The 24291-nt window shown below is 35.0% G+C and overlaps 1 protein-coding gene across 5 annotated transcripts in view; it reads right to left on the reverse strand.

Moving 5' to 3' along the window:
* The window catches only part of ADAM2 (ADAM metallopeptidase domain 2), a 168389-nt gene that overhangs the window by 20939 nt on the left and 123159 nt on the right, over nt 1–24291 (reverse strand). For all 5 annotated transcript variants that reach the window (XR_003520892.1, XM_027599509.1, XM_027599510.1 and 2 more), the window contains 2 exons: nt 23866–23971; nt 16804–16987 (listed from right to left, as the gene is read on the reverse strand). Coding sequence is in view for 4 of the 5 variants with exons in the window: in XM_027599509.1 (XP_027455310.1) it covers nt 16804–16987; nt 23866–23971 (290 nt within the window). In the remaining variant the exon portion in view is untranslated. The remainder of the gene's footprint in view (nt 1–16803; nt 16988–23865; nt 23972–24291) is intronic.

Below are 24291 nucleotides of genomic sequence, written 5' to 3' on the forward strand. Positions count from 1 at the left end.
ACACAAATAGATATTCTATGTTCATGAACTGGAAAAACAAATATACTTAAAATGTCCATACTCTCTAAAGCAATCTAAAGATTTAATGCAATCCCTATCAAAATATTAACAACATTAGGGTGCCTAGGTGGCCCAGTTGGCTAAATGACCATCTCTTGATTTTCGCTCAGGTCATGATTTCAGGTCATGAGATTGAGCCCCAGGTCAAGCTCTACACTGAGTGTGGAGCCTGCTTAAGAGTCCTTCTCCTTCTTCCCTTAACTCCTCCCTGCTCATACTCTCTTTCTCTCTGTCTCTCTCTCTTAAGTAAAAAAATACCAATGGGATTTTTCATAGAACTAGAATAACACTAAAATTTTTATGGAACCATAAAAGACCCCAAATAACCAAAGCAATCTTGGAAAAGAAAAACAAAACTATAACCTCTGGAAATTTTGATTCCTTAAGTCTGAGATGGTGCCTGGGAATCTGTTTATGTGATTCTTAACGATCAAGCAGGTTTGGGAAATATTGGTATGGTAGTTAACAGCAGGACTTTGGAAGCAGATGGATCTCGGTTCTAGTCACATGTCATTTAATTGCCAGCTGTGTGTTTTGGAGCACATAAATAACCTCCTTAAGTTTTAGCTTCCTCTAATAGCAATACTTACCTCTTAGAATTATAATTTTTTAAAAAGACTTTATTTTTTAGAGAGAGAGATCAGAGACAGTGAGCACAAGCAGGGGAAGTAGCAGGCAGAGAGAGAGGCAGGCTCCCTACTGAGCAGGGACCCCGATGTGGGACTCGACCCCAGGACCCTGGGATCATGACCTGAGCTGAAGGCAGCTTAATGGACGGAGCCACGCAGGCATCCCACCTCTTAGAATTATTGAGAGCATTAAAGGAAATAACCTATATAAAGTGTGGGGCCCATAATAAATATGCAACAAACATTATCTATTATAATTATGTTCTATTTAACAATAATTAGACAAATATTTTAGCATTTATGCCCTCTAGGTGGAAATGAGATTTTATAGTAAAGTCAGTAAGTTATATCATCAAGGGGCACTGGCTGGCTCAGTTGGTAGAGCATGTGACTATTGACCTTGGGGTCCTGAGTTCAAGCACACATTGGGTATGAGTTAAAAAAAAAGTTATATCATCAAGTAAGTTAAGAGTCTTTTTTTTTTTAACAAAAGAAATCATATAGGCAGAATACGCTAGAATTGAGTTAAAGGGTGAGTGAGTGGAATGGAGTCGTGTGGGAACTAGGAGCAATGAAGACTCAGAGGCAGGAAATGATAAAGCTTCTTCACAAAACAGTGAACAATCGCATTGATCACTTTCATATGGCAAACTTGGAGTAGTGTCAGGAGATAAAGATAGAAAGATTGGTGGGTTTTGAGAGAAAATTTAAGAGCATTTTGTTTTCACTTGGTTTTTGTTTCCACTGAAGATTTTGGACAGGAGTAAGAATGTAGTGTACTCTAATCATCTTAAAAAGGTATTTCAAATTAACCTGTAATGTAAGAATTAATTCTGGAGAAAAATTAGGAGTTTACTTCAATAGTAATAGTGATTCTATAGTAATTCAGGGTTAATAACAATGGGAATCTACATCTCAAAACAAAATGCAGATGTTTAAAATACATCTGAGGGGCACCTGGGTAGCTCAGTCGGTTAAGTGTCTACCTTCGGCTCAGGTCATGATCCCAGGGTCCTGGGATCGAGTCTTGCGCTGGGCTCCCTCCTCAGGGGGAGTCTGCTTCTCCCTCTACTCCTCCACCCCACCCTGCTCCTGATCTCTCTCTCATGCACTCTCTCTCCCTCTCAAATAAATAAAAATCTTTAAAAACAATACATCTGAAAGATGCTGTAGTCTACGTAAATAAAGAAATAATGTCCATATTAAGGATTTTCCATATGGTCCATTAAAAAAAAAGTAAAACAAACTGGAGCTATCACAATTCCAAATTTCAAAATATACCACAAAGCTAAATTAATCAAAACAGCATAGCACTGGCACAAATATAGACACAAAGATAAACCCATGATTATATGGTCAATCAATTTTCAACAAAGGAGGCAAGAATTTGCAATGGGAAAAAGTCTATTCAGCAACTGATGTTAGAAGAACTGAACAGCTGCACGCAAAAAAAAAAAAAAAAAATGGCATCCAAAAGAAAGTTTAGTACAGAAATATATAAAGATCTTATACAACTCAATACCATAAAAACAAATAATCCAATTAGAGAATGTGCAGAAGATATGAACATTTATCCAAAGATATTTATCCAAAAAAGACATTCAGATGGTCAAGAGACACATGAAAAGATTCTCAACATCACTCATCATCAGGGAACTGCAAATCAAAACCACAATGAGATATCACCTCACACATGTCAGAATGGCTGAAATCAAAAACACAAGAAACACGTATTTATGAAGATATGGAGAAAAAGGAATGTTTGTGCACTGGTGGTGGGAATTCAAACTAGTGTAGCTACCATGGAAAACAGTATAGAGTTTCCTCAAAAAATTAAAAATAGACTTACCATATGATCCATCAATTGTACTACTGGACATTCACTCAAAGAATACAAAAGCACTAATTCAAAAAGGTATATGTCCCATATGTTTATTGCATCATTATTTACAATAGCCAAATACTGGAAGGAGCCCAAGTGTCCATCAATAGACGAATGGATAATGAAGATGTGGTATATTTATATACTGGAATACTATTCAGCCATAAAAAGAACAAAATCGTGCCATTTGCAAAAACATGGATTAGAGAGTATAATGCTAAGTAAATTAGTCAGAGAAAGACCGTATGTGGAATTTAAGAAACAAAACCAAAAGAAAAAGAAGTAAACCAAAAAAATAGACTCTTAACTATAGACTGATGGTTACCAGAGGTGAATGGGTGATTAAAACACACACACACACACACACACACACACACACACACACACAGAGAGAGAGAGAGAGAGAGAGAGAGAGAGAGAAAGAGAGAGAGAGAGCTAACATAATACTCAAGGATGAGTTAAAATTTTTTCTTTAAGATCTGGAACAAAATAAAGATGACTGTTTTTGTGACTTCTGTTCAACATAGAACTGGAAATTCTATCCAGAGCAATAAAAAGAAATAAAACGTACCCCAGTTGGGAAGAAAGGAGCAAAATTATCTTTTTCAAGATAACATGATCTTATATGTAGAAAGCCATAAATACTACATAGACACAGATACATACAATATTAGAATAAAGAAATTCAGTAAAGTTGCAGGATACAAAATCAAGATAAAAATCAGTTGCATTGGTCCCAGGAATTCAGCTGGATAGGGATCAAACCATTCTCAACACCTAGGAACTCAACAGGAGATCGAAGAAAAGAATAGCAACAACTCTCTGAACAGAAAAGCGACCACTTTCTGGAAGGTAGGATGTGCAGAGAAGTGAATCCGAGGTGATATTTGGGAGGATAGACAGCGGGGGAGGGGGCCTCCATCAGCTGCTACCAGCAAGTGATAGAGCAGGGGAGCACAAAATCAGAACTTTTAGAAGTCGGCTCCGCTGAGGGACGTCGCTCCAGTGGCTAAGCGGGGGGTAGAACCCTCGCTGGGACAGTGTGGTCTCAGGACCCTCAGGGTCACAGAAAGACCAGAGGTGCCTGAGTGCGGCAGAGCCCCCAGGTATCGGAGAAGGGAAGCCGGCTGCAGAGACGGAGCCGAGGAGTGGGCTCTCAGCTCAGGGTTGCCATAAACCGTGATCTGCAGCACAGTCGGGCCACTGCTCCTCCAGCAGGGACCCAACAAGCAGCAGATCCAGGGAGACTCCCTCTCCTCCCCCAGGAGGAGCAGCATGGTAGTGCACTGCAGGGATCTGCTGGGTTTGGAGACTCCACACAGGGTCGTGTGCCAGAGATAGAAACACTCAGTCACAGGCTGGGTGAGCACGGAGTGCGGCAGGAGACAGGAGTGATTGACTGATATTCTCTGGGGGTGCACTGAAGAGTGGGGCCCCAAGTTCTCAGCTCCTCTGGGGTGGAGATGGGGAGGCCCCAATTTCACTCTCATCCTCCAAAGCTGGACAGAAAGCTTGCAGGGAAAAAAGCTCCTGAGAGCAAACCCTAGCAGATTACTTTGCCCGACCTGGCAAGGGCGGGGCAATTCCGCCTCCGGCAAAGACCTTTAGGAACCACAACAACAGGCCCCTCACCCAGAAGATCAGCAAGATCAGCCAGCCAAGACCAAGTTTACTGATCAATGAGAACGGCAGAACTCCAGCGCTAGGGGAATACTGAACATAGAATCCATGACTTTTTTACCATGATTCTTTAGTCTTTCAAAGTTAATTTTTTTAACTGTCTTTTTTTTTTGAATTTTTCTTTTTCCCTTTTTCAACCAACATCTTATCAATCCCTTTTTAAAAAAACATTTTTATTTTTCATTTTTAGAGTCATAGACTATCCCTTCATAGTAATTACCCTTATTTTTGGCATATATATATGTTTTCTCTCTTTAAAATTTTGAGATACAGTTTCTTCTAACAGATCAAAATATACCCTAAATCTCTAGTGTATGGCTTTCTTCTAGTCTACCTGATCACATGCTCTCCCTTTATTTTTTTAAATACTCTTCTTTCTTTTCTCAACCAACTTCTTACCTTATCAATTCCTTTTATAAAATCGTTTATAATTTTCATCTTTACAATCATATTCCATCCCTTCATTGTATTCACCCTTATTCTTGTATATATATGTTTTTCTTTCTTTAAAATTTTGGGAGGCACGTTCTTCTGACAGACCAAAATACACCCAATATCTACTGTGTGGCACTGATCTATGCAGCAGCCTGATCATATTTGATCATATTCTGTTTTTTTTTGTTTTGTTTTGTTCTGTTTTTGTTTGTTTTTATCTTTCTCTTTTTCTTTATTATTCTTTTCCTTTTTTCTTTCTTTCCCTTTCTTTTCCAGCGGTTTCAGGTCTTTTCTGATTCATTTAAAGTATATTTTCTGGGGACATTTTGCCCTGTTAGCATTTTGTTCTCTCATTCGCCTATTCTCCTTTGGACAAAAAACAAGATGGAAAAAATCACCTCAACAAAAAGAACAAGAGCCAGTACCGACTGCCAGGGACCTAATCAATATGGACATTAGTACAATGTCAGAACTAGAGCTCAGAATGATGATTTTAAAGATACTAGCTGGGCTTGAAAAAAGCATGGAAGTTATTAGAGAAACCCTTTTGGGAGAAATAAAAGAACTAAAATCTAACCAAGTCGAAATCAAAAAGGCTATTAATGAGGTGCAATTAAAAATGGGTCACTAACTGCTAGGATAAATGAGGCAGAACAGAGAATCAGTGATATAGAAGAACAAAGGATGGAAAATAGAGAAGCTGAGAAAAAGAGAGATAAACAACTACTGGATCACGAGGGTGGAATTCGAGAGATAAGCAATACCATAAGATGAAACAACATTAGAATAATTGGGATCCCAGAAGTAGAAGAAAGAGAGAGAGGGGCAGAAGGTATATTGGAGCAAGTTATAGCAGAGATCTTCCCTAATTTGGGGAAGGAGACAGGCATCAAAATCCAGGAGGCACAGAGAACCCCACTCACAATCAATAAAAATAGGTCAACATCCCAACATCTAATAATAAAACTTACAAGTCTCAGAGACAAAGAGAAAATCCTGAAAGAAGCTTGGGAGAAGAGATATGTAACCTACAATGTTAGAAACATTAGAATGGCAACAGACCTATCCACAGAGACCTGGCAGGCCAGAAAGGACTGGCATAATGTATTCAGAGCACTAAACGAGAAAAATATGCAGCCAAGAATACTATATCCAGCTAGGCTGTCATTGAAAATAGAAGGAGAGATAAAAAGCTTCCAGGACAAACAAAAACTAAAGGAATTTGAAACATGAAACCAGCCCTACAAGAAATATTGAAAGGTGTCCTCTAAGCAAAGAATGGGCCCAAAAGCAACATAGACCAGAAAGGAACACAGACAGTATACAATAACAGTCACCTTACAGGCAAAACAATGGCACTAAATTCATATCTTTCAATAGTTACTCTGAATGTAAATGGGCTAAATGTCCCAATCAAAAGACACGGGCTATTAGATTGGATTAAAAAATAAGACCCATCAATATGCTGTCTGCAAGAGACTCATTTTAGACCCAAAGACACCCCCAGCTTGAAAGTGAGGGGGTGGAAAACCATTTACCATGCTAACGGACATCAAAATAAAGCTGGGGTGGCAATCCTTATATCAGACAAATTAGATTTTAAACCAAAAACTGTAATAAGAGGTGAGGAAAGACACTATATCTTACTTAAAGGGTCTATCCAAAAAGAAGATCAAACAATTGTAAATACCTATGCCCCTAACATGGGAACAGCCAATTATATAAGGCAATTAATAACAAAAGCAAAGAAACACATCGACAACAATACAATAATAGTGGGGGACATTAACACCCCCCTCACTGAAATGGACAGATCATCTAAGCAAAATATCAACAAGGAAATAAAGACTTTAAATGACACACTGGACCAAATGGACTTCACAGACATATTCAGAACCTTCCATCTCAAAGCAACGGAATCACATTCTTCTCTAGTGCCCATTGAACATTCTCCAGAATACATCACATCCTAGGTCACAAATCAGGTCTCAACCAGTACCCAAAGTTTGGGACAATTCCCAGCGTGTTTTCAGACCACAATGCTTTGAAACTAGAACTCAGTCTCAAGAGGAAAGTCGGAAAGAACTCAAATACATGGAGGCTAAAGAGCATGAATGAATGAGTCAACCAGGAAATTAAAGAATTTAAAAAAATTCATGGAAACAAATGAAAATGAAAACACAACTGTTCAAAATCTTTGGAATGCAGCAAAGGCAGTCCTAAGAAGAAAGTATATAGCAATACAAGACTTTCTCAACAAACAAGAAAGGTCTCAAATACACAACTTAACCCTAAGCTAAAAGAGCTAGAGAAAAAACAGCAAATAAAGCCTAAACCCAACAGGAGAAGAGAAATAATAAAGATCAGAGCAGAAATCAATGAAATAGAAGCCAGAAGAACAGTAGAACAGATCAACGAAACTAGGAGATGGTTCTTTGAAAGAATTAACAAGATTGATAAACCCCTGGCCAGACTTATCAAAAAGAAAAGAGAAATGACCCAAATCAACAAAATCATGGATGAAACAGGAGAGATCACAACCAACACCAAAGAAATACAAACAATTATAAGAACATATGATGAGCAACTCTATGCCAGCAAATTAGATAACCTGGAAGAAATGGATACATTCCTAGAGATGTATCAAATACCAATACTGAACCAGGAAGAAATAGAAAACCTGAACAGACCTACAACCACTAAGGAAATTGAAGCAGTCATCAAAAATCTCCCAAAAAACAAAAGCCCAGGGCCAGATGGTTTCCCAGGGGAATTCTACCAAACATTTAAAGAAGAATGAATACCTATTCTCCTGAAACTGTTCCAAAAAATAGAAATGGAAGGAAAACTCCCAAACACGTTTTATGAGGCCACCATTACCTTGATCCCAAAACCAGACAAAAACCCAATCAAAAAGGAGAATTACAGACCAATATCCTTGAAGAACATGGGTACAAAAATTCTCAACAAAATACTAGCCAATAGGATCCAACAATACATTAAAAGGATTATTCACCACGACCAAGCGGGATTTATCCCTGGGCTGCAAGGTTGGTTCAACATCTGCAAATCAATCAACGTGATAAAATACATTAACAAAAGAAACAACAACAAACATATGATCCTCTCAATAGATGCAGAAAAAGCATTAGACAAAGTACAACATCCTTTCTTGATCAAAACTCTTCAGATTATAGGGATAGAGGGTACATACCTCAATGTCATAAAAGCCATCTATGAAAAACCTACAGCAAATATCATTCTCAACGGGGAAAAACTGAGAGCTTTCCTCCTGAGGTCAGGAATGCCGCAGGGATGTCCACTATTACCACTGCTATTCAACATAGTGTTAGAAGTCCTAGCCACAGCAATCGGACAACAAAAAGAAATAAAAGGCATCCAAATTGGCAAAGAAGTCAAACTCTCACTCTTTGCAGATGATATGATACTTTATGTGGACAACCCAAAAGTCTCCACCCTAAAATTGCTAGAATTCATACAGGAATTCAGTAAAGTGGCAGGATAGAAAGTCAATGCACAGAAATCAGTGGCATTCCTATATACCAACAAGACTGAAGAAAGAGAAATTAAGGAGGCGATCCCATTTCAATTGCACCCAAAACCATAAGATACCTAGGAATAAATCTAACCAATGAGGCAAAGGATCTGTACTCAGAAAATTAAAAATACTCATGAAAGAAATTGAGGAAGACACAAAGAAATGGAAAAACGTTCCATGCTCATGGATTGGAAGGACAAATATTGTGAAGATGTCAATGCTACCTAGAGCAATCTACACATTCAATGCAATCCCCATCAAAACACCATCCACTTTTTTCAAGGAAATGAAACAAATAATCCGAACATTTATATGGAACCAAAAAAGACACCAAATAGCCAGAGGAATGTTGAAAAAGAAAAGCAAAGCTGGCGGCATCACAATTCCGGACTTCAAGCTCTATTACAAAGCTGTCATCATCAAGACAGTATGGTACTGGCACAAAAACAGACACATCGATCAATGGAAAAAAATAGAGAGCCCAGAAATGGACCCTCAACTCTAGGGTCAACTAATCTTCAACAAAGCAGGAAAGAATGTCAGATGGAAAAAAGAGAGTCTCTTCAACAAATGGTGTTGGGAAAATTGGACAGCCACATGCAGAAGAATGAAACTGGACCATTTCTTTACACCAAACATAAAAATAAACTCAAAATGGTTGGAAGACCTGAAAGTGAGACAGGAATCCATCAACATCCTAAAGGAGAACACAGGCAGCAACCTCTCCGACCTCAGCCGCAACAACTTCTTCCTAGAAACATCGCCAAAGGCAAGGGAAGCAAGGGCAAAAATGAACTATTGGGATTTCATCAAGATAAAAAGCTTTGGCACAGCAAAAGAAAGTCAACAAAGCCAAAAGGCAACCAACAGAATGGGAGAAGATATTTGCAAATGACATATCAGTTAAAGGGCTAGTATCCAAAATCTATAAAGAGCTTCTTAAACTCACCACCCAAAGAACAAATGATCCAATCAAGAAATGGGCAGAAGTCATGAACAGACATTTTTCCAAAGAAGACATCCAAATGGCCAGCAGACACATGAAAAAGTGCTCAACATCACTTGGCATCAGGGAAATCCAAATCAAAACCTCAATGAGATATCATCTCACAGCAGTCAGAATGACTAAAATTAACAAGTCAGGAAACGACAGATGTTGGCAGGGATGCAGAGAAAGGGGTACCCACCTACACTGTTGGTGGGTATGCAAGCTGGTGCAGCCACTCTGGAAAACGGTATGGAGGTTCTTCAAAAAGTTGAAAATAGAGCTACCATATGATCCAGCAATTGCATTACTGGGTATTTACCACAAAGATACAAATGTAGGGATCCGAAGGGGTACGTGCACCCCAATGTTTATAGCAGCAACATCCACAATAGCCAAACTGTGGAAAGAGCCAAGATGTCCATCGACAGATGAATGGATAAAGAAGAGGTGGTATATATATATATATATATATATATATATATATATATATATATATATATATATATATATAATGGAATATTATACAGCCATCAAAGAGAATGAAATCTTTCCATTTGCAATGTCGTGGATGGAATTGGAGGGTATTTTGCTGAGCAAAATATGTCAATCAGAGAAAGGCATGTATCATATGACCTCACTGATCTAAGGATTTCTTAATCTCAGGAAACAAACTGAGGGTTGCTGGAGTGGTGTGGGGTGGGAGGGATGGGGTGGCTGGGTGATAGACGTTGGGGAGGGTATGTGCTATGGTGAGCGCTGTGAAGTGTGCAAGACCATTGAATCACAGATCTGTACCTCTGAAGCAAATAATACATTATAGAGTTAAAAGAAAGAAGAAGATAGCAGGAGGGGAAGAATGAAGGGTGGGAATCGCAGGGACAGACGAACCATGAGAGACGATGGACTCTGAAAAACAAACTGAGGGTTCTAGAGGGGAGGGGGGTGGGAGGATGGGTTAGCCTGGTGATGGGTATTAAAGATGGCACTTTCTACGTGGAGCTCTGGGTGTTATATGCAAAGAATGAATCATGGAACACTGCATCAGAAACTAATGATGTAATGTATGGAGATTATCATAACACAATAAAAAAATACCATAGAAAATCAGTTGCATTCCTACACACTAAGAGTGAGCATTCTGAAAAGGGAATGAAGTTTTTGGTTCCATTTATAACAACATCAACAAGAAATAAATACTTAGGAATAAACTTAAGGAGATAAAAGACTTGTACACTGAAAAGCACAAAACACTGATGAAAATTATTAAAGAAGACACAAGTGGAAAAGTATTCCATGTTCAAAGATTGGAAGACTTAATATGGTTAGGGTCTCAATACTACTTACTCAAAGGGACTTGCAGATTCAATGCAGTCCTTATAAAATCCCTTGGGTTTCTGTTTTTTTGTTTGTTTTGCAGAAATAGGAAAACTCATCCTAAAAATTATTATAGCGTCAAAGGACTACAAATAGCTAAAACAATCTTGCAAAAGAAGAAAAAAGCTATGTAATCAACAAAATGTTGTACTGACAAAGACAGCTATATAGGCCAATGTAAAAGAATAAAGAGCCCAGAGATAAAGTCTTGGATAGATAGTCAAATGACTTTCAATAAGGTTGCCACAGAAATTCAATAGGGGAAAAAAGTCTAATAAATGGTGCTGGAAAAAACTGGATATCCATATATAAAACAAATAAACATGGACTTTTACCATACACCATAACAGAACTAACTATAAATGTATTCTAGACCTAAACATAAGTACTAAAACTATAAAACTCCTCAAAAAAATACTGTAGAAAATTTTTATGATAGTGGGTTTAGCAATGATATCTTGAATATGGCACAAAAGGCACAAGCAAAAAAAATAGATAAATTGGATTTCATCTAAATTAAAAACTTTTGTGCATCAAAGGATGCTATCAACTGTTAAAAACATCCCATGGATTAGGAGAAAATATTTGCAAACCATTTATCTGATTAAGATTAATATTCAGAATATAAAAAGTACTAAAACTCTCAAACTCAATTAAATTTTTTTGAAATGAGCAAAGATTGGGAATAAACATTTCTCTAAGAAGATATGCAAATATCCAATATGCATATAGAGAGATGCTCAACACCACTAAACATTAAAGAATAAAAATGATAATATAGTACTACTTCACACCCTTTAAAATGGCTATTATAAAAAAAGAAAAAAAAGAAAAAGAACAAGTGTTGGTGAGGACGTGAAGCCATTGTAAACCTTGTGCATTGGAGGCAGAAATGTAAAGTAATGGAAAGTGGTATGGGAGATCCTCAAAAATTAAACAGAATTGACATATGATCCAGAAATACCTTTACGTATATAATCAAAATAATGGAAAATAGTGATCTGAACACAGATTTGTACACCAATAGTGGTAGATACCTTATTTACAATAGCCAAAAGATGAAACAAACCAAATGTCCATTTATGGATAAAAGGATAAGCAACGTATGGTATAAACATGCAATGGAATATTATTCAGCCTTAAAAAGGAATGAAATTTTGGTACAACAACAAAATGGATGAATTTGAAAACATTGTGTCAGGTGAAATAAATCAGACTTAAAAGGATAAATACTGTATGATTCCACTTGGATTAGGTACCTAGAATATGCAAAGTTATAGAGACAGAAAGTAGAATAGTGATTACCAGGGCTGTGGGGAAGGCTCATTGGAGAGTTATAGTTTAACACGTACAGAGTTTCAGTTTATAATGATGAAAATTTTCTGGAGATGGATAGTGATGGTGGTTGCACAACAATGTGAATGTACTTGTGTTCCTGAACTGCACTCTTGAAAACGATTAAGGGGGTAAATTTTATGCTATGCATATTTTACCACAGAAAATAGTATGTATTCTATATTCAGAGTTTTAAAAACTAAGATAGGAGATACAATCACTAAACTCATATTGTGAGAAGAGTATGTACTTCTATTCACAGCAGCCCACGTCATCCTAAAAGATAATATACTCTTTGTTAATATATGGGAAATATACAATCTAAACAAACTGAATTATTTTCCACAGTTGAAAGGGTGGGGGGAAAAGCAGAATATTTATTTAATACATACTATAAAGTGGTTAAATGTAAATAAAATGCCAGATAAGTCAAATCAATCCAGACAGAAATGTTTTGAAAAAAAAAATTGAAATTCACTTCTTATAATAAAAACCTATTTGAAAATAAGAAAAGGGCATCCTAAAAGAGCACCATTTTAAATGTTATACAATTTTGGCTATTAAAATTTATTATGCCTGGAGTTTTATTTAGCACAGTCAGTGTGATTTTCCAGACCCAGCCAGGTGACTTCCAACAATCTGTTTCGTTACCATCAGTAGTGAGATATATTGACTTGTGTATATCTTCAGGGCTTTAATCTTTTATGTGAGCATACAAATAGTTTATGTTTTAGCAACTTGAAACCAATTCCTGTTTTCCATTCTGAAAGAACAGGCAAATAAAAATTACCCTGCACACATTGTAGAAATTTTTTTCATACCTTAATCTTTTACATTTTTACTCAAGGAAAAACAAATAAAACCAAAGTTTTGGAGTACTCATAATTATCATCATTTCTATTTTCAGTGCTGTCATTCCTGTCTCCCATTGTGGTCAGCCATAGTAAGGATGTTTAATAGTAAAAATGATGGCAATTGTCAGGAATTTGTTTCCACTGTATTATTTTATGACTCCTTCAGTTTCTCCCTCAGAATCAAGCGTTGATATTTTCTACCCTGATTGTCCATCCTCAAATAATGTAATGAGTATCTGTGCTTATTTCTTTTTTAAAAAGATTTTATTTATTTGAGAGTGAGAGAGAGAGAGAGCAGGAGTGGGAGAGGGACAGAGGGAGAAGGAGGAGAAGACACTCCACTGAGCAGGGAACCCAATGTGGGGCTCAGTCTCAGGACCCCAGGATCATGAACTGAGCCAAAGGCAGATGCTTAACGGACTGAGCCATCCATGCGCCTCTGTGCTTGTTTCTTTTGACAGAACATTTTCATATCAGATTTTGGGCTTACCATTTCTATTTGAATTTCAAGATCAAGACTTTTAAATACAGATCTTGGCATATCCTTGTTATATTCCTTTTGAAATTAACTGTGTACAAGTAGGTTAATAACATTTACTATTTTTCATACTTAGTCACTAATGTCTGAGAATTGAAACAATATGTTTAAGACTCAGTATCTTCCACTATTTCTTTAAAAACAGAAAGAATTACTAAATTTCTTGTGACAATGAATTCATTAAAATCCAAACGAACATTTATATATTATTTAAAAAACAATGATGCTCTAATTTTCAGAATACCAAAAAAAGTATTAGAACACTAACATGGAGCTGGCTTGATTATCTTTTGCTAATAGAAATACATGATATATATGAAGCCAAAGTTTTGCAGCTACCATTTGGATAATGCCTCCCATAATCTCTACCCAGCACCTGTATCTCCCTACAGAAACAGAAACTTTTACAATATTATATGCATTGCTCTTTAATGATGAACAGTAGAGTGGTTTAAGTCTGCTGACATAGATGTCTTATTTGATAAAGCATCACCTTGGTTATGAATACTGTAGCAGAGTAGTGACTACCAGATATCCCTCATCTTGTTCACTAACTGTGGTGAATAAAAATGGCATGCATCCTTTTTTCCCTTTAGCTCTTTCAAAAAATCCTTCTTAAAATGTGGAGATAGTTGGAGTTCCATCAATCATCTTCAAAGCACCAAGGAGAGTATTACTGTACAGGATCTATAGCTGAAAATTAGACTGAATCTAGATCATTGATGTCATGGAACCCCTTAACTTCTCTGGATAAACAATCTCCACATTTTTTAACATGATGGGAAAGAATAAACCATCAACTGTTTAAGCCATTCTTAGTGGGTCTTGTTTCTTGTGCAATTCCTAATTCATATAGCCTATGTTTGACTGTTTAGAAATAATGGGGAATTAAAAATTCAAGACACATTAGGCAGTAATTTGGGAAATATTTTTGAAATAAATTTCACAAAATTAAAACTTATTACAAAGTTTTAAAAATGAGTTTTTTATGAGAATCTGGGGTGACAATTTTGGATACTTTTTTACATCCTGAGTTTTTAAAATAAACATTAGTAAAGATAGGTTGTAATAGGACTTTAATATGTATGGCAAATATTTCCATGATTATCAGATAAAATAATACATATATATCTTTATTGAAGCATGATTAACATACAATGTTTTATTAGTTTCAGGTGTACAACATAGTGCTTTGACAGTTCTAAATATTATTCAATGCTCACCATAATAAGTTTAAAACCATCTATCACCATATATTGTTATTACAGTATTATTAGATATATTCCCTATGGTATACTTTAAAAAGATTTATTTATCTGAATGAGAGAGAGGGAGAGTGGGTGCACGAGTTGGGGGAGTGGCAAAGGGAGACAATCTTCACGCAGATTCCCTGCTGAGCACAGAGCCCAATGTGAGGCTCCATCTCACCACCCATGAGATCATGACCTGAGCTGAAACTAAGAGTTGGATGTTCAACAGCCTGAGCCATTCAGGCACCCCCTACCCCATGCTGTACTTTTTATTTCCATGACATTTATTTTATAACCGGAAGTTTGAATCTCTTCATCCATTTTGTCTATTTTACACAATCCCCCAAACCACCTCTCCTCTGGGAACAACCACCCAGTTTGTTGTCTGTATTTAAGACTCTGTACAGATGGCCAGGAGACACATGAAAAGATGCTCAACATCACTAATCATCAGGGAAATGCAAATCAAAACCACAATGAGTTATCATCTCACACCTGTCAGAAAGACTAGTATCAAAAAGATAAAGAAAAAGTGTTAGCAAAGTGTGGAGAAAAGGGAACACTCATGCACTGTTGAGAGGAATGTAAACTGGTGCAGTCACTGTGGAAAACAGTATGGATGTTCCTCAAAAAGTTAAAAATAGAAATACCATATGATCGAGAAATTCCTCTACTGGATATTTACCCAAACAAAATGAAAACATTATTTCAAAAAGATATATGCATCCCTATGTTTATTGCAGCATTATCTATAATAGTCAAGATGTGGAAACAACTCTAGGGTTTATCCATGGATGAATGAATAGATAAAGAAAATGTGAGGGTGCCTGGGTGGCTCAGTTGGTTAAGCAACTGCCTTCGGCTCAGGTCATGATCCTGGAGTCCCGGGATCGAGTCCCGCATCGGGCTTCCTGCTCAGCAGGGAGTCTGCTTCTCCCTCTGACCCTCTTCCCTCTCATGCTTTCTATCTCTCATTCTCTCTCTCTCAAATAAATAAATAAAATCTTTAAAAAAAAAAGAAAATGTGAGATTATATATATACAGAGAGAAAGAAAGGGAGAGAGAATTGAATATTAGTCATCCATAAAAGAGAATGAGATCTTGCCATTTGTGACAACATGAGTGGACCTAGAGTGTATTATGCTAAGTGAAATAAGTCAGGCAGAGAAAGACAAATATTGTATGATTTCACTGATTTAAGGAATCTGAAAAACAAAATAAATAAATAAACAAACAGCAGAAGTAGCCCCATAAATACAGAGAACAAACTGATGGTTGCCAGAGCAGGGTAGAGAGGAGATGGCCAAATGGGTGAAGAACAGTGAGAGAAACTGTTGGTGATAAATGGTAGCTACCCTTGTTGTGAGCATAGCTTAATGTATAGGTTTTCCAAATCACGGTTATACACCTGAAAGCAATGTAATGTTGTATGTCAACAATACTTCAATAAAAATTCAAGAATTATATATATATAAAATATAGTATAATAAGTATCTATAGGGCGCCTGGGTGGCTCAGTCGGTTAAGTCACTGCCATCAGCTCAGGTCATGATCCTGGAGTCCCGGGATCGAGTCCCGCATCAGGCTCCCTGCTCGGCAGGGAGTCTGCTTCTCCCTCTGACCCTCCCCTCTCTCATGTTCTCTCTCTCTATCTCATTCTCTCTCTCAAATAAATAAATAAATAAATCTTTAAAAAAATAAGTATCTATATTTGTGTATATGGGTATATAAATAAAGGTTTGTTGGAAGATTCATGAAAATGGAGAGTAGTTACATCTCAGGTATGTGCTTTTGAAAGATTTTTGCTTTAGTGTGTTTATTATTTTCATCACAAAAATGAGTGTATATTATTTTAACAGCTATTTTAAAGTAATTATAGGAAAAGACAATTTATGGCATTAGTACCATCTATGTAATATGAGATAAGTTAATAAAATACAGAGAATAAACAGTATGATTCTCAAATCCATGAATATACATAATTTCCATGAGTAAAGTATGAAATAGCCAATAAAATGTTCATAGCAAAATAATCTGTGTGTGAATGCAGATTAATTTTTTTCTTATTTTTATAGTTTTCTTTTTTCATTTTTGAAATCAAATGTGCAATTAAATTATGAGAAAAATATTAAATATGCATTTGAAAATAGAGTAAATAGACTAAAAATATTAGGGATAAAATAAAATAAATATTAGGAATTTAACAAAAGGCCACATACCTTATTAACCCCACAAACAGTTCCTTCTTTTACCCACATCATTTTGCCATTTCTAAAACCTTGTGGAAAATCCAAAGCAACGCAGATGTGTCCACTTATATTTGCATAAATAGCAGTAGCATTTGGAATTTCAATTATTTTTTCATTTTTATATTGACATATTAATTTTCCACACATCAGATCCCTATAATTTATGAATAAATGAAATCATTAGACTTCAATAAAAAGAAATATAAGAATATCATTTATAAGGCAAAAAGATTTAGATAAAGCATTTAAGGCTTGCAAAAAGATGCATGCAATTTACTGTAAAATAACAAAAAGTATAAAGGCCTTGCCTGCATTGTTAAAAATAACTGAATACTTTAATAATTTTAACTACTTCCCAGTTAGCCTGATCACTTTTTGGTAATAATTCCTTCACTTTTTTTGATTTTTAAAGAGAAGCAATTCCAAGTTTATTCCATTTTTAAAAATTGGTAAAGTTCATCTAATTACCAATCTCATTGGATTTTCTTTTCAACTGTTCAAACATAATACCTACTCTCAGGATTATGGGTTCCAAATAGACAAGACATTGAGACCCACATTCAAAAAACATTCTACACAATAAGTATTAAAATAGAACCATGAAAGATACATCATAAGGATAGTGCTGTAAAATACAGAAAAAGTTATAAAAGCAATGAGAATTAAAAAAAGCATTAAAAACAAGAGGAATAATAAAATTTAAGATTGACTTTCTAAGAAAAACAATGACCAGAAGATTATTGAATGACAAACTCAAAAAAGAAACAAATTGTCTTCCCACTCTGTATGCAGAGAAACTATCTTTCAACTTGAAACATGGCATTTTCAGACAATATTTAAGAAAATTTGTCACCAGCAGTCCTGAACTAAAGAAAATATAAACCGAGTTCTTCACACTGAAAGGAACTTATCCTAGATGGAAGCTTGCCGAAGTACAAAATGTATATAACTTTATCAGATTGAGGAAGTCCCTTTTTATTCCTAGTTAGGTGACAGTATTTATCATCATGGATCAGTGCTAGATTTTGTGATAAGTTAGACAGAACCAAGAACATTGTGCTGACAAATCTATATGAGAGAGAGAAGATATATTTAAATCATCTACCCCCAAAACAAATATAAAACTGGGCAAATTTGTCAAAACCACCATTTCAGGGCTATAAAAACTGATCAAAACAAACAAAAAAGCGAGAATCATTTATGAAAAGTTGCCATAAAATCAAGTAAGAATAGTGGGAGGTGTGGTCTTTTTTGCTGAGTCTGCTCCTATGCCCTGTCCCAGATCAGTTGATACTGTTATTTTACCAGGACAGGGCTGGCCATGAAAACCTTTAAATTAAATGTCAGAGGAGTGGTTCTAGATTTGGTGAAGAGGACAAAAAATCTCACCCATCATCACTTCGAATAAAAGTAGCAAATAAGGTAGGAAAAGACTGTAAAGCCAGAAGTACTGTGAGTCCAAGGTTGAGATCCCAGTTGGAGTTAGTGATAGATCAGACAGAAATTAAAGGCGTGATCCTGGAAATAATGGCTCCATAAAGGGTAGTGATAAACTCTCCTTATATCACATCCCTAGCTGACAGAGAGGCTACATGCACATGCTAGAGGGACCTGAGAAGGACTGATGAGAAGTAACACCAGTGAAAACTTTAAATTTGCTAGAATCTAAATGTGCTCCCCAATTACAAAGAAAAGCCCAAAGCCACATGGCTCTAGTGATAAATTCTATGAAATGAATAAAGAAAAAATAATTCTACACAAATATTTACAGAAAGTGAGAAATCAATCAATGTAAAACACCACATTAGTAAAAGAAAGGAAAAGAACCATATGATCATTTCAATAGATGCAGGAAAAAAATACTCAAACTACAACATCCATTCATGATAAAAACCCTCAAAGAAGTAGGATTAGAGGGAACCTCAACATAATCAAGGCCATTTATGAAAAACACAGCTAATATCATTCTCAATGGGGGAAAAACTTAGAGCTTTTCTTCACCACAGTCAGGAACAAGACAGGGATGCCCACTCTCAACACTGTTATTTAACATAGTACTGGAAGTCTAGCCACAGCAATAAGACAAAAAAAAGGAAAAGAAAGAGAAGGAGGAGGAAAGAGAAGAAAAGAAAAGAGAAGAGAAGAAAAATAAAGGAAGAAAGAGAGAAAGAAGAAGACAAACAAAGAAAAGGCATCTAAATCAGCAAGGAAGAAATAAAACTTTTACTATTTGCAGATGACATGATACTGTATAGAAAAGACTTGAGACTCCAAAAAACTGATAGTACTAATACCCAAATTAGGTAAAATCACAGGATACAAAATCAATATACAGAAATCTGTCACATTTCTATACAAAAATAATGAAGCAGCAGAAAGAGAAAATAAAGATTCAATCCCATTTACAATTGCACTTGAAATAATTAGATACATAAAAATAAACCTAACCAAAAAGGTAAAAGACCTGTACTCTGCAAACTAGAACACTGATGAAAGAAATTGAAAATGACACAAAGAAATGGAAAACCATTCCATGCTCATGGGTTGGAAGAACAAATATTGTTAAAATGTATATATTACCCAAAGCAATCTACACATTCAAATCAATCCCTTTCAAAATACCACCAGCATTTTTCACAGAACTAGAACAAACAATTCTAAAATTTGTATGGAATCACAAAAGACCCCGAATAGCCTAAGCAAACTTAAAAGAGAAAAGCAAAAGCTGGAGGCATCACAATTCTGGACTTAAAGTTATATTACAAAGCTGTAGTAATCCAAACAGTATGGTACTGGCACAAAAATACATACATAAATCAACAGAACAGAATAGAAAACCCAGAAATGAACCCACAATTAAATGGTCAATTAATCTTCAACAAAGCAGGAAGGAATGTCCAATGCGAAAAAGACAGTCTCTTTAAGGAATGGTGTTAGGAAAACTGGACAGCAACATGCAGAAAAATGAAACTGGACCACTCTCTTACATAATACACAAAAACAAATTCAAAATGGATGAAAAATCTAAATGTGAGACAGGAATATCAAAATCCTAGAGAAGAAAATAGGCAGTAACCTCTTTGACACTGGGCAAGCAACTTCTAACTGCATATGTCTGCTGAGGCAAGGGGAACAAAAGCAAAAAAAAAAATTATGGGGACTTCAGCAAAATAAAAAGCTTCTGCACAGCAAAGGAAACCATCAACAAAACTTAAAGGCAACCTTCATAATGGAGAAGATGTTTGCAAATGACATATCCAATAAAGGGTTAGTATCCAAAACACATAAAGGACTGATACAATTCAACACTCAAAAAACAAATAATCCGGTTAAAAAATAGGCAGAAGACGTGAATAGACACTTTTCCAAAGAATACATACAGATGGCTAGCATATGTGTATATATAAATATATATATATTTTTGTTTTTGTTCCCCTTGCCTATATATATATAAAGGAATATTACTCAGCCATAAAAAAGAATGAAATCTTGCCATCTGCAATGATGTAGATCAAGCTAGAGTATTAGGCTAAGTGAAATAAGTCAATCAGTGAAAAACAATTACTGTATGATTTCATTCATATATGCAAATTAAGAAACAAAGCAAATGAGCATAGCGGAAAAAAATAGAGAGAGAAAAACCAAGAACTTAACTATAGAGAACAAACGATGGTTACCAGAGGGGAGGTGGGTAGAAGGAGATGGGTTCAATAGGTGATGGGGATTAAGGAGTGCACTTGTTGTGATGAGCACCAGTTGTTGTATAAAGTGTTGAATCACTAAATTGTATACCTAAAACTAATATACTGTATATTAAGTAGAGTTTAAATAAAAACTTAAAAAATTAAGATTTCAAGAGCTAAAGTGAGATTAACAAAAGTCAATGAATTATATACTGTAGAGTTATCACTATTTACATTATTTAAGGTATATACAGTATTTTAACAAAATGGGTATCTTGAAAATTATGTCTGATGGATAATGTGAGCATCTATTGATAGTATATGTTATGTCATAAAATTTTTATTTAGCTTAATCCAATTCAAAAGAAAGATCCACTTCCTAAAATCCTGTTGAAAACCACTTAATGCAAACCCAAATCCTATAAAAGGTTTCTAAAACTCTGGAACCAAGATGTTGTACAGTTTCCCATAGAGTATAATTCCACTGATCGGTACATGTAATAAACCCAACTTGTTCAACTACAAGTGTGTTCCTGTGATTTTTGGCTGGAAGGCATTGACACAGAACCTGATCTAAAATCATTTCTACAAAGAGTGGGTTGAAGTGGATTCCAGTAAGGGTAGAATTCTAATCTGAAACACACACACACACACAGAAGGCAATGGAATATAACCAGAAAGGGAAGAATTATACGACAATAGAGCCTTAAGAATGGGAACTAAATCATGAGGTATTGTGGACTGGGAATTTTTTAATTCAATATGGAACATTCAATAGCTTAGCTTGAATAATCAGAGTGCAGAACTAAAAATGGGCCTCATGTCGATTCGGTGACTGGAAATTAAAAGTTACTCAGCATTAAAGTGTGCATAAAATTCATCCTAAATCCTGGCTGACTACTGAACTGAGCATGTGCAGTGAAGACTCCAGGGAGTTCATAAGAAGCATCTTAAGAGGCATAAAGAAATAAACAGTATTTCAGCTGCTGCTCACAGAGAGGTATTGTTTATAGTATGAGTCCAACTATGTTAAATCCCTTCCATAACAAAACTCTATAGCTTTCAGAAAGCATAAATGAATGCAAAGTTTCCATTATGTATTATTCATTGTCTCCAACATAAAGTCAAAATAATTGCTAAACATATCATAAAAATAAAGTGTGACATAGTCAAGGAGCAAATAAATCAGTAGATACCAATGTCAAAATGACCTAAATATTGCAATTAGCAGAGAAGCACTGTATAGCAGCTAATATAAAAATTATCAATGATTTAAAGGAAAATACAGTCATGATAACTAGAAGTTTTTCTTTAGTCAGTATATGGAATTTGTGAACACAATTTTAGCAATTTTGAAACAACTTATATGTATTTTGAGCTGGAACATATGAAAAGGCAACTTATAAATGCACTGAAATGCACTTTGTGGTGTTTAATCAAAATAAAATTATCACTTTATGTTCATGTTTTAAATACAGAGGTATACGTGAACATATAATTGTGTGATACATGTATGTGCATATAGTACATGTATGTTCTTAGTCTATTGACTAAGAGGGCTTAGAGGTAATTAATGACAGTGGAAATAAGCACACCTGGTGCCCAGATATTTTTTTTTAAATATTCTCTACTAAAAGGTATATGGGCTACTTGAATAAATAGCTGAATCCAGAGTAGGGGTAGGAAAAGTATAACAGGAGCCTAGAACATTTTGTGCTAGAAAAATTTGGAAGTTCCTACAGAGTCATATATACTTTTCAAAAAAACACTGTGGCCAAATAAGAGACTCTCAGTAGCCAAAACTGAGACAATTTGAAAAAGAATCAGAATAAATAATAACAGTAATGTATTCTATACCATTGAATAAAACAACAATTGCTGAGTCTGAACTGATATAAATAAACATGTAAACAAACAAATATAATGAAGGGACTACTTCCTACAGTACATTTCTAGCTTACAGGCAGAGTCAATAATGGAGTTAGAAATCATCAATGGATTTTAAAACCTAGTGGGTCAAAGTTTGAAGAGGAACAGAGTGTGTCCATGGTCTCAATATAATTTAACCTAAAATATCCAAGATTGAGAAAAAATGCCATGTACCCTTTAAAATTTCACTAAGGTATACATCACTTCAGTGGGTAATCATGCCAAAATGCTTAATATGAATCTAATTATGAAAAATATCCATCAAAACCAAATTGAGGGAAATTTTTAAAACAATTACTCCATAGCATTAAAAAAAAGACCTATGAAGAAAAAAATTAAAACAAAGAAAATTTTCTAGATTAAAGCTTAAAAATACATTATGACTAAATGCAATTATATGACTGGGTTTGTTCCTGAAAAAGGCAAAATAACTCTAAATACTTCACTGAGACAATTAAAGTAAGTTTTAATACTAACCATGTTTCATAGCTACAATATAGTTATGTAAGAAAATATCTGTATTCTCAGGAAAGACACATGATTTATTTAGGGGTAAAGAAGGATAGTTTTCAATATTCTTTCAAATGGTTTGGGAAAATCATTTTGAAGACAGGACAGGAAAGTTGGGAAAAAACAGAAGGATAAAGCAAATGGGCGAAATGTAAACAATTGGTAAACCTGGGTAAAGGTATATGGGGAATCTGTACTATTCATGCAAACTACAAGTGTTTTACAGAATTTTTACTTTTACTATCGAACCAATTTTGAAATCATATCAAAATAAAATACTATAATAACATTCTAATAACTAGTAACATTCTAGTTCTAATATTTATATTAATTATAATATTTAATAATTAACTTTCATATAGTGCATACTATGTGTCAGTCCCACTCTAAATACTCTCAATAGAGTATCTAAATTCCACATTGGCATCACCCAATGGTGTTAGTGGAATTAATATTCATATTTTACATATTAGAAAATGAAGCACATATCACACAAGTAGGTAAGCAGTGGGATCAGGATTTGAAACAAAGATGTATGGCTATAGAGCACATGTTCTTAAACACTGTGCTTTACTTACTGGATAGTAAAAATTCATGAATTGTCATTTCATCACTATAAGAATGCTCATCCTTTGTAAAATTAAAATGACAGTATGCAAAATAAGAATGATCAGTCTGCCTAACTGTTTTTAATGTACTTATATAAATTAAACACTCTGTGGGAAGGTACAAGGGATAAGTGAATATCTGAGAAAGAGCAGTAAAAATATTCTATTAAAGACATTTGTAATTTATAGTCTTACTTCATAATCAAGTAATATTCTAATTACTCATAAGCTTAATTATCTGGTGGTATTTTCTAATTTAAAGCAACAAATAGAGTTTCTCACATAGATTTATTAAAGCATACTTAGTTTTACACTGTATGTATCCTGAAGGACCTGAGCCACAGTTCCCAGATTGATCAGTCTTAGAATTAAGGTGAGAATAACACTCTTCAGGACCAAATTCTGCACCTGAAAAAAAATGTGTGGTTAGTCATATTGAGCTTATATTAATTTAAAATAATTTATGAATATATTTGAAATTCTGAAATGGTCTAAAATATATTGTAGAAAATAGATCATAACATAAATTGAAAACAAAACTAGATTTAAGATCACAAAATCATTTCAATGAAATATTTAAAAATTGACAGCATTGCTGTCTACTATCCAAAGAGATACCTTAAATTTAACCATGGTGTGCAGTTCATTTTGTTGATTTTTAGTAAGTCTAGATATGTATAAGTGTATAAGAAACTAAAATTTAACTTATTGGTCAAGAACCTATTTTG

The sequence above is a fragment of the Zalophus californianus genome, chromosome 2 (assembly GCF_009762305.2).
Source record: "Zalophus californianus isolate mZalCal1 chromosome 2, mZalCal1.pri.v2, whole genome shotgun sequence".
Taxonomy (NCBI): Eukaryota; Metazoa; Chordata; class Mammalia; order Carnivora; family Otariidae; genus Zalophus; species Zalophus californianus.